Consider the following 13974-nt stretch of genomic DNA (forward strand, 5'->3'; position numbering starts at 1 on the left):
TTCTATGACTGATCCCTGAACCAAGGAGGAGTAGATTTGGATGTGTACTTTGGTATGACTGGACTGCAGGAAAGTCCATTGATCATCAGCTTCAGTTTTTGCACCAAAGGCATCACAATTCTTGTCAAAATGGCCTGACACTCCTTCATACAGTCATGATTTCCACTTCCTTCTACAGTAAAAAAAAAAAAAAAAAACCCATAACAGGACTGATCCACCTCCAAGTTTGAGGATGGAGATGGTGTTCTTCTGCTTATGAGCTTTGCCATTTTTTGCAGCAGACATACCGCTGATCCATGGGTCCAAAAAGTTCCAGTTTGGTCACATCACTCCATATAACATTCCTCCAGAGCTCCAGAGGTCCACACAAATTAATTTTATCAAGTTCAAGTTGGCTTTTTGTTCTTCTTGATCAAGGGTGGTATTTATCAAGATGTCTCAACATGAAGGCCATACTTGTCTAGTGTTCTTCTTACACACTGCATTGAAATGGTTTTCCTCCTTTCATCGGGCCATCTTGCAAGTCTTTGACTGTACATTGCAGTTTTTTCTCAGTTGCTCTGATTAAGCATTTTATGATATTGTGCTTTTTCTTCCATTAGTCGTGGCCTAATGGTTAGAGGGTTGGACTCCTAATCGAAAGGTTGTGAGTTTGAGTCCCGGGCCGGCAGGAATTGTAGGTGGGGGGAGTGCATGTACAGTTCTCTCTCCACCTTCAATACCACGACTTAGGTGCCCTTGAGCAAGACATTGAACCCCCAACTGCTCCCCGGGCGCCGCAGCATAAATGGCTGCCCACTGCTCCGGGTGTGTGCTCACAGTGTGTGTGTGTGTTCACTGCTCTGTGTGTTTGCACTTTGGATGGGTTAAATGCAGAGCACAAATTCTGAGTATGGGTCTCCATACTTGGCTGAATGTCACGTCACTTTCACTTTTTTTTTTTTTTCTTCACTTTCAATGTCTTGGAAATCATCATATAGCCTTAGCCTTTCTAAAGTAATACAATATTTCTTCTCTTTTGCTTTTGTGAGATCTCTGTTGACATTTTTGCTACTCAACTTCAATACATGCATGGGCCAAACTGTATGTGTAACAGCTCAAGCTAATTCTGTTTTTAATAGAGTTTCTAAAGGCTTAATTGTGTTTTGAGACTGTTTTATTCCCCACCATGCAAATAAGTGATTTAAAAACAGCAATGTTGAATAGGGGTTGAATAATTATGACATAGCAGTATTATTAAAAAATCTTATAACTCAAATATATTACATTATATATTGACAATATCACTTTTAATATGCCAGTGAACTGTTATAGATGCAAGTTTTATTATATCCTGGATCTTCAGAATAGCTTGTATTTGTAAAGTACTGCAGTCTCTAGGGGGTTGAATAATTTTGAACACAACTGTAGATTTGAAACCCCCCACACCCGCTCTGACCATCTCTACACAACCGTTAACACCTCTGCAACCCCCCACTCAATCAGTGAGGATGATGTGTGCCAGGTCTTCAGGAAGAACAACAGAAGAAAGGCACCAGGCCCAGATGGTATTACACCAGCCTGTCTGAAAACCTGTGCTGACCAACTGCCCCCATCTTTTCACAGATCTTCAACAGATCTCTGGAGTTGTGTGAAGTCCCTTCCTGCTTCAAATGCTCTACCTCTTAGTTTAGTCTACTGGACTTTAGTTTGGCTTTCAACACCATCCCAAAAGCCCTCCTGAGCAAAGTGACCCAGCTCTCTGTTCCTGGCTAGCTAGTCTGTCAGTGGATCACCAGCTTTCTGACAGATAGCAACAGTTAGTGAGACTGGGGAAATTCATGTCAAATAGCTGCTCCACCCACACTGGTGCCCTTCAGGGATGTGTTCTCTCCCCTCTGCTCTTCTCCCTGTACACCAACGACTGCACCTCTTAAGACCCCTCTGTCAAAGTTTTGAAGTTTGCAGATGACCACCATCTCTCAGGACCTGAAGTTGGACAATCACATTGACTCCATTGTTAAAAAGACCCAACTAAGGTTGTACTACCTTCACCAGCTGAGGAAGTTTAACCTGCCACAGGAGCTGCTGAAACAGTTCTACTCAGCTGTCACGGAGTCTGTCCTGTGCACATCAGTAACTGTCATCTACAGAATCAGACATCAGAAGACTACAGAGAACGGTTCAGATTGCTGAAAGGATTATTGGTGCTCCCCTGCCCACCCTTCAAGAACTGTATTCATCCAGTGTGAGAAACAGGGCTCAGAAAATAACTATGGATCCCTCACATCCAAGTTATCACATTTTTTAACTTTTGCCATCTAACCGGTACTTCAGAGTCGCAAATACCAGGACAGCCAGGCACAAGAACAGTTTCTTCCCCCAGGCAATCTACCTCATGAACAGTTAAATGCTCCCCACTTACGCGATAAAAATGTGCAATTTCCTTACATTTGTTACCAACTCCATCCTAGTACATCCCAGCATCTCACTCTATTCTATTAATTATCATCTATAGCACAACTGTTCATACAATGTTTTTATTTTTCAATATTTGTCTATTTACATTTACATATGTGTATTTATTTTTTTGTCTTTGTGTTGTCTGTTTATTGGAAGCTTGTCACATATTCCTTGTATGCGCAAGCCTACTTAGCTATAAAGCTCTTTCTGATTCGAAAAAAAAAAAAGAATCGCTGTTAAAGAGCGATACTTTTTGACACTTTATTTCCCAAATATTAAGCAAAGCACACTGTATTAAAATATTACATGCATCTTTAAGATATTTGCTAGTAGCTTAAAAGACAAAGAGCAAGAAGAACGCATCACACAAATGGTGTTTGTTGCAACCGTTTTTATATCTTCTGTGCACAAATTTGTGAGTGGAAATTAATAGTCTTTTCAATGTTTTTTTCTCCATGAAAAACATCATCATCAGTCTGAAATAAAACAATTCACTCTTTGCACTTTCACAGGCATAAAGAGAAAAAGTGAGGAAATACATTTGCATCTTTACATTAAGTCCACATTGCATTCTTTTCTCAATCACAGTCATTCCACATTTTCTCTCTATATATTTATATATATTTTTAGTTTGTAAGAAATCAGTCTCTGGTCATTTGAAACAGAAGTCCAGGCCATAAGAATCGAAACAGAAGAAAAGTCTTTAATTCCTTCTACACGTTAGTCCATAAAGTTTTGCGCAGTTTGTCTTTACCCTCCAGCGGTTTTCCTCCCTTCATCCAAAGGGACTCAGCAAACAAAGTGGCAAAATCGAGGAGGAATACAATCACAGTCTGATCTGAGGAAGAAAACAACAAAATTCCGTCAAAACACCTTTGATCCCCCCTTAGTCTCTGAAGAACACGGGCAGAGGAGCGACAATATGAGCGCATGCTTTTGAACATGTCTGCTGTCGTGTCGGGGAGGGCACACAGTAGTCGGTAAGTGGCTAATGATGGCAACAATGATGACTGTCATGGTGACTGTGTGGGTGGGCTGCTCTGGGCGGAGCTTGGAGAAAGGGAGGGGCTACAACTGCCTGGAGGAGCGCCAGAGGCCCGTGAACCAATCCCGCCTGATGAACTCTCCAAACCCTCAGAGTTCTCCAACATCTCCTGGATGAGAGGAGGCATGGAGCCGGGAATCTCCATCTTCAAGGTGATCACACGCTCTGCACCTGTGAGAGATGGAAATTCAGTTTCATGTAGCTAAACATAAATTTTCTTGCAATAAAATAGACATGTAAGGATTAGAACTTATCCAGAAATGATTCATGTGGATGAATGGGACTCACCCTTGGCGCTGATGCTCCTCAGGTCGGTAATCTTCATCAGCATCTTGGGGAACATGTGAGGCTTGTGTGGCCTCCTGTTCCTCACGTAGATCTTCAGTGCTTCCAGCAGCGGTTCCTGCAGTATGTCCACCTTATCGGCCTCCTCCAGGTCCTGTCGATCTGCACAAACCAACAAAGACTCCAAATTCAGCTCACAAAGTTCATAGGTTGAGCGCTTAAAGGGACACATTCAGATGGAGTAAAAAAAAGAAGAAAAGGAGACAGATGCTTTTAGAGGTGAATCTTAAGAAACCTGTCAAAAACATTCATGTATTTCACCCCAAAATAAAAATACAAAAAATAATTTTTTTGTATTGTACCATTATCTATACTTTCTGACAGAATTCTTGTTACCGTTAATGATTTTTTTAAAAAAACTAATATTTTAATTATTTTTTAAATATCATAAAAATAAACATTAGATGACAATTTCATATTATCATATCATTTAAATTGCACGAAACATACTAAAGGGATTTTATAAGTATTTTATTTATTTTACTTTAATTATGAAGATAAAAACATTTCTTTAAAAACAATTGTAATAAAAAAATTGTACATTAAATATTTGTACTTGTATATCATACTTATATATATATTTTTTCACTATATGTTATATGAGCAGATGCAATACCACCACCAAACACTGCATGGCACTAGAGGTCCATGTATTAAAAAACATTGAAAGATCATGTGACACTAAAGACTACTGGCTAAAGACTGATGGCTGCTGAAAATTCAGCTTTGACTTCAAAGGAATAAATAGCATTTAGAAATATATTTAAATTGAAAACAGTTATTTTAAATTATAATAACATTTCTTAAAACAGTCTTAATTATTTCAATCTTTTATATATTTCTCCAGCATATAACACAGTGCACAGTATGTGACCTTTCACTATGCAAGACACACCAAAAATACCTATTGCATTTATCTATTACTTAAGGTCTATTGTTTAAAAGCACTAACTAATAATGTCAAGTCTTTTAAAAGCACAATTATACGTAAAAATAACAGCATCTTTAATAAGCAGCCCGTAGGTCATTATACACAGTGTGTGTGTACTGTACCTCCACAGAGCAGACAAATAGCACTGAGCAGCCCTGTCTCCGCGTCATCCATCTCTAGAGGTATTAGCTGATTGGCGAAGGCAAACACCAGGTCTGTTAACGGACCGAAGCCGGCATTGTGCATCTGCGTTCGGTTCAGCGTTAACCCATCAGAGAACGTCATGGTGTCTTGCTCAGGTGTGTAACGGGTACAGATCCTCAGAATCTAAAAACAAAAACAGAGAGGAAGTGGAGATGTGTTGGTCTGAACTCTGCATATATTGAACACAAAACAAGAATGTAACCAATACTTGACATTGATTTCCATAATATTTTTTCTTTCTTACTATGGAAGTCAACAGGGACAAGAAAAGGTTTGTTTACCCATATTCTTCAAAATATCTTCCTTTATGTTTAACAGAAGATAGAAACTCGTACAGGTTTGAAACAACTTGAGGGTGAGTAAATGATGAAAGAATTTGGAATTATTTGGGTGAACTACGTCTTTAAAGGGATAGTTCACTAGTGCTGTCGCGGTTAAGAAATTTCCACTGCAGTTATTATGGGTGGCTCTTTAGCGCGATATGCGGTATTACCGCCGTTTATTATTATTTTTTTTTACATACCTAATTTATCCTGATTCTGCTGCAAAGCTCTATCGTTGAGTTATGTATTGTTGCTTTTTTAAACATTTTTGTGAGACACTTTTTAAAACTTTTTAAAACATTTTTGTTTATTGTTAAATGCCATACAGGAACAAGAACATGCGTTTTCCAATAATTATTTTTTGAAGAAATCAAAGACTTCTAACATGTATTACACGTACGTATTTGTACGCGACTTTGGACAGCAGCGGAAATCTAGACTGATTATCGCGCAACCACTGGCCCACCATGACAGTGGATTCGCATTAGAGTCGATGCACTCCTAAAGCAGATAGCGTTTCTATCATTTATTACTCACCCTCTTGTCGTTCCAAACCCGTTAGACCTTCGTTCACCTCTCTGACCATGCATAGACAGCAATGCAACTGCAATGTTCCCATTCCCAGAAACGTAGCAAGGACATCGGTAAAACAGTCCATCATGTGACATCAGTGGCTCAACTTCAATTTTGCGAAGCTACGAGTTACGTTTTTGTGCACAAAGAAAACAAAAATAACAATTTATTCAATAATTCTTCTCCCAGAGTAACTGTCTTCCGCCATTTTGGAGAGTACCATGATGCATGTGCGCGCTTTCCCTAAAACATAATCAGCGCTGTTTACATTCAGCATGCACACGTTTTCTCCTAAACGAAACAACACTGATTACATTGATTGTGTTCTGGGGAAAGCACGCATACATAAGTCGACAACTCTGTGAGAAGAATTGTTGAATAATTTATATTATTTTAGTTTTCTTTGCGCACAGATAGTATTCTCATAGGTTCGCAAAATTGAAGTCACATGAACTGTTTTTCCCCATTTCCTTGCTACATTTCTGGGAATGGGAAGATTGTAGTTGCGTTGCTGTCTACGCAGGGTCAGAAAACGGATTCATCAAAAATATCTTAATTCTTATAGGTTTAGAATGACAAAGTTGAGTAATTAATGACAGAACTTTTATTTTTGGGTGAACTATCCCTTTAAGTTACACAAGAAAATGCTTGTGGGATTTCAACCTACAACCTTCAACAGGCGAAATGTATGTACTGTATACAGCTTTAGTGATGCATTGTAGCCTGCTGTAAGGTCTGAACCAGTGCAGACTTTGCAAAAGCCAGTTTAAGAGGGTTTTCTCACTAGTATGTCGAGGCAAGCAGCCTTCAGCAGTGTGATCTGGTCTGCGATGGTGAGGGTAGTGAATCCTGGCAGCTGCTTGGCAAACTCCACCGTCTTTATGATGCACTTGGTGGAGAGCTCACTGAACTTATCCCACAAATCCACATCCAGTGACACGCGCCGCTCCGAGCTGTTACTCTATACACAGAGAGAGACCATTGCTAAGACAAAATTACCACAGACCGCTATGGTAAATGTTTAATAACAGCATCAGTAAAGGAAATGAAAGAGTGGCACATGAACTCTGACTGTCTGCTTTAGTGAAGTCTGTATGTAAACAGATGCAGAATCTGGGAGTTCTGGGAGTTATTGACAAACTGACACACATATATGTAATTACAGTATTGATTCATCATTCAGTGTCAGCTCATTAATTAAAAAACCAATACAGCGCCAAAACAGCGAGGTCATATTCTCACAGATGTAGATTTTATTGGGTTGTGAAGAAGTCAAAATGCCACATTACGTGCAATCCAATGATTTCACTAGGGCTGGTGATAAAGCCAAAGTATTTAAATAATTATCAGAGTTTTGATTTATCTCAATATTTTTAGCCAGCATTTAAAACAAGTTGCCAAGTAGGTTTAAAATGTTTAATGTAAATAAATAAATAAATACAGGAAAAAATTGTTTGAAATACTAAATGCATTATAAGGAAGAATGATCCGACATGATTAGTGAGAGACAAAAAAATTCTAATAAAGACATATATTAGTAATGCTAATACTAATAATAATATTGTACACTAAAACAACAAAAAAGAACATATAATAATCATAATAATTTACAGAACAACAGTGAAATTACATTAATAAGTTAAAATGGTTATTTATGGCTGTCTTCATTTATTTGCTTTTACTCTGGTTAACCTGGTTAAATAACAGAACTGAACTCAAACCATAGAGTTTTGATTTTGGATTTATCTTGGCACATTTTCAAATGTATAGAATTTACAGAGATGGAGTTCACGTGAAGCAGCATTTACTGCAAAATGAGGCATGCGTGTTAGAATATGTTTATTAAATGAAATGGAAAAACTAGACAGCAGTTTGTTTACGTAATTGTTTAAGGCCATTCTACATGCGTCAAACTTCTCAGGTAGGACATTACAGTAATTTGTATAAATATACAGAAAAATCCTGAATGAATAGTGTATTTAATCATTTTCAGTTACTGTATATGGACTAATAGAACACATTGTAACAAACAATATTTTCCCACAAATATATTTCCTGAAACATGTAAATGAAAGAGTGACAATGATGAATAATACAATAAAGAAATGGGTTATAAACAGCAAAAAGGAAAAACCATCACAAAAAAGGAACATTTAGTATATAATTCAGCCCTCACACGCTCTTACCGTGGTGTATTTGCCGAGCTGACACAGCGAGGGGAAGGTCTCTTTGTGGGCTTTCCTGACTCTGTCAATCATCTGCTCTGTGTCTGGGCTCAGCGTGTAGCTTTCTGTGCATTCTGGCTTTTTCTCTTCTTTCTTCTTCTTATTCCTGTCATTCCTCACCGCTGCACAGACAAAAAGACAGATGACATAGGTCAGTGTTGATAGTACATATTTGAATGTCTGTTAATGATTCTTAATTCTTCTTCTTCTTCTTTTTAATAACACTTCTTGATCTTCAGATGACATTCAAAGATGTAGATCATAATCTACTTTTGACACAGATATATTAAGCTGTTATTAAGCTGTTATAATGAATTGTACAAAATAATAATAATAACAACAATAACAACAATAAGAAATAATAATAATAATAATAATAATAATACAATTAAATCATGTAACATTTATCAAATAATCGTACACTAACACAAATAATCTATGTAACTTTTCATTTTCATTTGCAAAGGAAATGTCCCGAAAAAAAAAAAAAAGGAATGTCCTATACGTTTGTGCTAACATTTTACACTGGACTGCCTCACAAACGAGGGTCAGTTCAGTGCAGAAGTTGTGCAAAGATTGCTTCTGAAAGAGGGATCGATTCCGATCGTGCGCAAACGTCCAGAATCCAGACAAAAAAAGCATCACGCATCATATTTTGTTTTACAAAAAAACGTATTGGCTCTCTGTTAGGCTAATGTTGCTAAAGCTACAATTGTCTCTGCCTGTTTTCACTAATGCTGCCTTCACGTGCTACCAAAATGATTGTGAATAGGAATGTGGTAGTTAAAAGTTTCATGTGAGGTCAGTAACATGGTCACCACCAGTTAAACCGTAGCACCGGCCTGCCGGTGAGCATGAGCTCTTGAAGCTCCACACACTCCTGAGAAGAGAGGCGGGGGCACCAGCTCATCTTCATTTAAAGGGGAAACACACACACACACAAAAAAATTGCATTTTTGCTCATACCCTAAAAGTGGCAATTTCAACAAGCTATAAAAAAATGATCTGTGGGGTATTTTGAGATAGAACTTCACATACACACTCTGGGGACATCAGAGAATAATTGAAAATATTGTATCAATGCATTCTATAGCACCTTTAAAACAAGTAACTATCATAACATAAGTTTGCTATCACACAGTGTGATGTGTCGTCATGCCATTAGAAAGAAATGAAGAGGGCGGAAAAGAAAAGAGATCACAAGAAGACAGATAGGAAATAAAGCGGGATGAGATGAACGAGAAAACTAGAGAAAGGTTGCATGAGTAGCAGTGAAAGGCTGTCTGAAATGCAGTAAGCAGCAGTAATGGAGTGAGATGAGACAGACAGATAGAGGAAACGTGTTAGAGCCAACACATCACATCTGTGAAGACAAACCATGAGGGGAGGAAAGGCGAGAGAAAAAAAAAAAGGCGTTAAAAGAAGAAAAAGGACAGGAAGCAGAAATGCCATCACACCCCCACCATCAGTCCCACCTCAAACATATTCTCTCTCTCTCTCTCTGCGGGCTGTGTGTTAGTAGTTTGATGAATAGAGCGGGTGGATGAAGTCGTACATAATGCTGATAGATCACCACAGGTTTCATTAGACCCAGAGCTAATCTAATCTCATTATATGACACACACACACACACACACAAACTTAATGCCATGGCATTATTTTCTCTCCAATCTCCACTAACACTCTGACCGTCACTGCATCCCTCTCTCAGGCCTCTGGAGATGCGGAATTAATTCCTAAATAAAAGTGGGCTATCTTAACGTGCCTACATTAGCCCCTATGACAGATTGGCACAGCGATCATAAGCCGCAAAACACAATTTAATGAAGTCATTAAAGAACTATTAGCCTGGCTGAACCATCACTCATGCACAAGCGTTACTGAGAGACCTGCAGCGAGAGAGAGAGAGAAAGAGAGAACAAGAAACATCTCTTTCTCCAGCAGTATGATGAGTATTTTGTGTGTTTCTGGAAAAGTGATTTTTACACACTGCAATCGTTGACGATATGACCAGAAATGCGATCTGCACAAGTATGCAATCACCAAGAACACAATTCAGTTGTATATACTTAACATGTGTTCTTGAGTCACTGTGGTGGTGGTAACAAATCCAAGGGGCCAGTAGAGTTACATTCAGAAGTCTGTACTATTAAAACAGATCTACATAACCTGAGCTGCAATATGAAGTGTGCTTTGACGCATTTCAGACTGTAACAATGTGTGAAACTGAACTTAAGTGCCTACGTTAACCCACTTGCATAAAGGTTTTTGGGTCTGTGTATTGTGATCTCATTACATAACTGCAGAAATAATACACACCACATTATTGTTTTCAAAACATGCTGAAGGAGGACCGTATGTTTTCAGAGATGCAGGAAACACTTAAGTATAATAATGGAATTTACAGTGTAATGCAGAATATCATGGAATTGTAATTGCATGCTAATTTAGTATGAATAAGGAGTCGTTAACATATCGCGCCTAAAAACGCATGGAAAACGCTAGGCTCAGTTGCGCTCCTGAGGCGTCTGCCGTTGCTAAGCAACCATGACTTGCTCTTCCCATGAAGACGCTGAAATTTCAGCAATGGATAAATGGATTTGATTGTGAAGCACTAAAATTCGCTTGCAGTAGCTCTGCTACTAAATTTATTTCAAAATGGCAATCCATATACAGCTATGATCAGCTGTTCCTTCATCTTGGCTGATCTTTCGACGTTGTTAACGGAAAGGATGAAGCTGAATTGTTGGTTCTTGTCTCATGACCTGTGGTGCGCTTGCGTCATTCTTAAAAGTTTAGATGTTTTTAACTTCATGCGGTGTGGATGCGTCTAGAAAAAACGAGCGCGTCACACCGCGTGCGCATTGCAACCGCGTCGCTACCATTATGAGCGCTCCTTCATTGGACATAACGAACTTGAGGGCGCAAAAAACACGATATGTGAATGGCCCCTGAATCAAAATTGGGGCTGCAAACTTAAAGAGCTCACATGACAATGCTAAAAATAACATTATTTTTTGTATTTGGTGTAATGCAATGGTTATGCAGTTTAAAGTAAAAAAAACCCCACAACATTATTCAAATACATTATTTTTTCCCGTCTGCCCCGCCCTTCCCGCCCCCGAAATCTGATTGACTAGCTATCCAGTGCATTGTGATTGGCCGAATATTTCAAGCAAGTGACGGAATTGTTACGCCCTTTACCATATTTGGATAAAAAAAGAGTCTACGTAAAGTTTTAAAACAGAATTTTATGATAATAAAAAATACTTAAATATGTAATGGATCAAAAAAACAAACGAAAAAAAAACCATGGATAGTTGCAGCTTTAATTCCAACATCAAGCATAAAAACAACAGTCGCTCAATATCCACTAAGTGCCACCAGGTCATAGTTTTATGTAACAGCAGCGGCTGTCGGCACATGACCAAAAGCGCAAATTTTATTGGTCAAATGTTTTCTCCACAGTGTGATGGAAAATACTTTAAATCCCTTCTCTTACATTGACAACGGGCATATGTTCATGTCAGTCTGAACAGATGCATTAAGAACTGCTGATTCAAATTAAAATGTTTATCGCAACAAATTTTCATGACAAACATTCGTCTTGGTGTGAACAGCCCTTAATGCTCACATATGTCTGGTTCAGGATGTGTGTGTGTGAATGTGTGTGTGTGGCTCTTGACAAGGATAATATGAGAGGAGAAAATTAAAGTGCTGACAGATCGTCCATCACAAAGATGAAATTCAATGAAAAGATAAAAATGTCAATGTTTTCTCCCTTCACTCCCGCGCTCTCCACTCCTCTTATTTCATAATCTCTCCTCCTCCTCAGCAGCGGCAGATGAGTTGTGAGCCTAATGCATTTGGAGCAGAGAGAACCTAGCATGTTGTGCAAAAAAAAAAATCAATGCATGTGTGTTTTATTACAGATGTATTCGTTCTAATGTATGCAGGAAGTGAAGAGTGAAAATGCTGCTGTGCATCACATTGTAAATGTACTATGAGTCAAGAGGTGTGATTTCATATAAACTCACACTAATGAAACGAGCGTGTGTGGTGTCATTGTGATGGATGTGATGGGTCATCTGCGCAGAAACACAGTCTCATCATGTTGCCTGCTAGACATTTATGTGCATGCATCTTTCAGACTTGCCCATAATGTCAAGCTTGACATGCACATGATCACTGAAAGAACTACTCGAAACCTGTCAAGGACCAATGCTGCTCACTAACCCATGAAGTACATGAAGACTATTTTCAGGATCATTAAGTTTGATAATACTTAATGATTGCAATATCTCATTTTTGTATCATAATAATAAAAACCTTATTTCTATAATGTGATGTAAAACAAAAACAATATTTAACAACAACAATCATTTAATCAATGTTTAAATAAAGTGTATATAAAACAAGCTTCTACATCCAACATTTAAATATTTTAATTAGTCATTTAAAGATAAACAATTTCTCAAAAAAATAAAAAGTTTATTATTAATATTTAACAGATTTGTGTAGAAACAATCATATAATTAAAAGGTTAATAGAAATGTCCTTATTTGTGTGAGTAAAACTTTTTTTTGAGTGACATTTATTATTTAAATTATTATTAATTATTAATTTTTTTAGGTTTGATAAACAATAATTTTGTTTTATTAAAAAAAAACATTTTGGTGCACAACTAATAATTATTATTTCATATTATTCATCAAAATAAATTAAAGTGCAAATTACCAACCAAAGCGATTTCTTTCTTTCTTTCTTTCTGCACTATTAACAGTGCAATAAAATGCACTATTTGTGTACCTTGCTGCAGTGGAGACTCACATCCACTTGATGGTGAGAGCGTGTCAAATATGTCTGGAAGATTTCTGAACAAACACACATTCAAAACTTCTGCTGTAGACTTGTGAGTGTGTGTTTGTGTGTGTATTTCCTCACCTCTCCCAATTAACTTCTCAAGTATGACAGCACCTAGCAGTGTGGAGACGTGTTCTGGTATAGCCAGAGGGAGGCACTGACTGTGAGTGTGTATGTGTGTGTGTACTTATATTGCTCCTTGCTATTTAATATTTTGGCAAGAATTCTTCAGCTGTGGAGGGAGGATTACTGATGCATTGCTCACATTCTTTGGACATCCCCACTTCCAGGCACTTCTGCAGTCGGCAGTATTGACAGCGGTTGCGGGTGACTTTGTTGATGATGCAGTTCTTCTCTCTGTGGCAGGTGTAGACCATGTTCTTCTGGATACTTCGCCTGAAGAAACCCTAAACACAAATAACACTATTAGGATTGTGAGACAAAACCAGTCATATGTCAAAACATCTAGATTTTAACTTTCACATGGTGCATTTTCCATACAAAACTCATAGCAATGATGGTAAAGTGTTGCTGGTGTTTTATTTTTTTATTTTATTTTCAGAAAGCTGTGGGGCAAACTATCCTTAAAAGGCGTTTGTTCATCTTTAAAACACCAAAGTAGATATTTTTATTGAACTCCCTATAAGACCAAAACTTCCAAGCTTCAAAAAAGTTCATAAAGGGATTGTAAAATCATCCATGTGAATCAAGCATTGTAATCAGAGTCTCCCAAAGAGACATAATAGGTTTTAGGGCTGTCAAAATAGTTGAAGTCACATTGTCAACAATGGCCTTAGCAAAAATCAGTAATGACAGAACTCATGCAGACACATGCAGCCAGGCGATTCAGTGAGCTTGCTGAAGGTGATCTCTTAATGGTTTTAACATTCATAAGTCTCATCCAGATCTATTGATTCCAGTGCACTCTGGACACGAGAAAGGTCAGCAGTCTGTCTCACACGGAGAACAGAGACAAAGGAATGTGTATAATGGGTCAGGATGGTTAACTAGAATGAATCTGTG

General features: G+C 38.0%; 1 protein-coding gene across 2 annotated transcripts in view; it reads right to left on the bottom strand.

Moving 5' to 3' along the window:
• Positions 1-2818: 2818 nt before the first annotated feature.
• LOC127968896 (retinoic acid receptor alpha-A) overlaps positions 2819-13974 on the bottom strand; it is a 141522-nt gene continuing 130366 nt past the window's right edge. For both annotated transcript variants that reach the window (XM_052570298.1, XM_052570299.1), the window contains 6 exons: positions 13217-13358; positions 8050-8210; positions 6648-6824; positions 4886-5090; positions 3776-3934; positions 2819-3658 (listed from right to left, as the gene is read on the bottom strand). In XM_052570298.1, the coding sequence (XP_052426258.1) occupies positions 3456-3658; positions 3776-3934; positions 4886-5090; positions 6648-6824; positions 8050-8210; positions 13217-13358 (1047 nt within the window). In that variant the 3' untranslated portion in view covers positions 2819-3455. The remainder of the gene's footprint in view (positions 3659-3775; positions 3935-4885; positions 5091-6647; positions 6825-8049; positions 8211-13216; positions 13359-13974) is intronic.

This window comes from Carassius gibelio, chromosome B12 (genome assembly GCF_023724105.1).
Source record: "Carassius gibelio isolate Cgi1373 ecotype wild population from Czech Republic chromosome B12, carGib1.2-hapl.c, whole genome shotgun sequence".
Taxonomy (NCBI): domain Eukaryota; kingdom Metazoa; phylum Chordata; class Actinopteri; order Cypriniformes; family Cyprinidae; genus Carassius; species Carassius gibelio.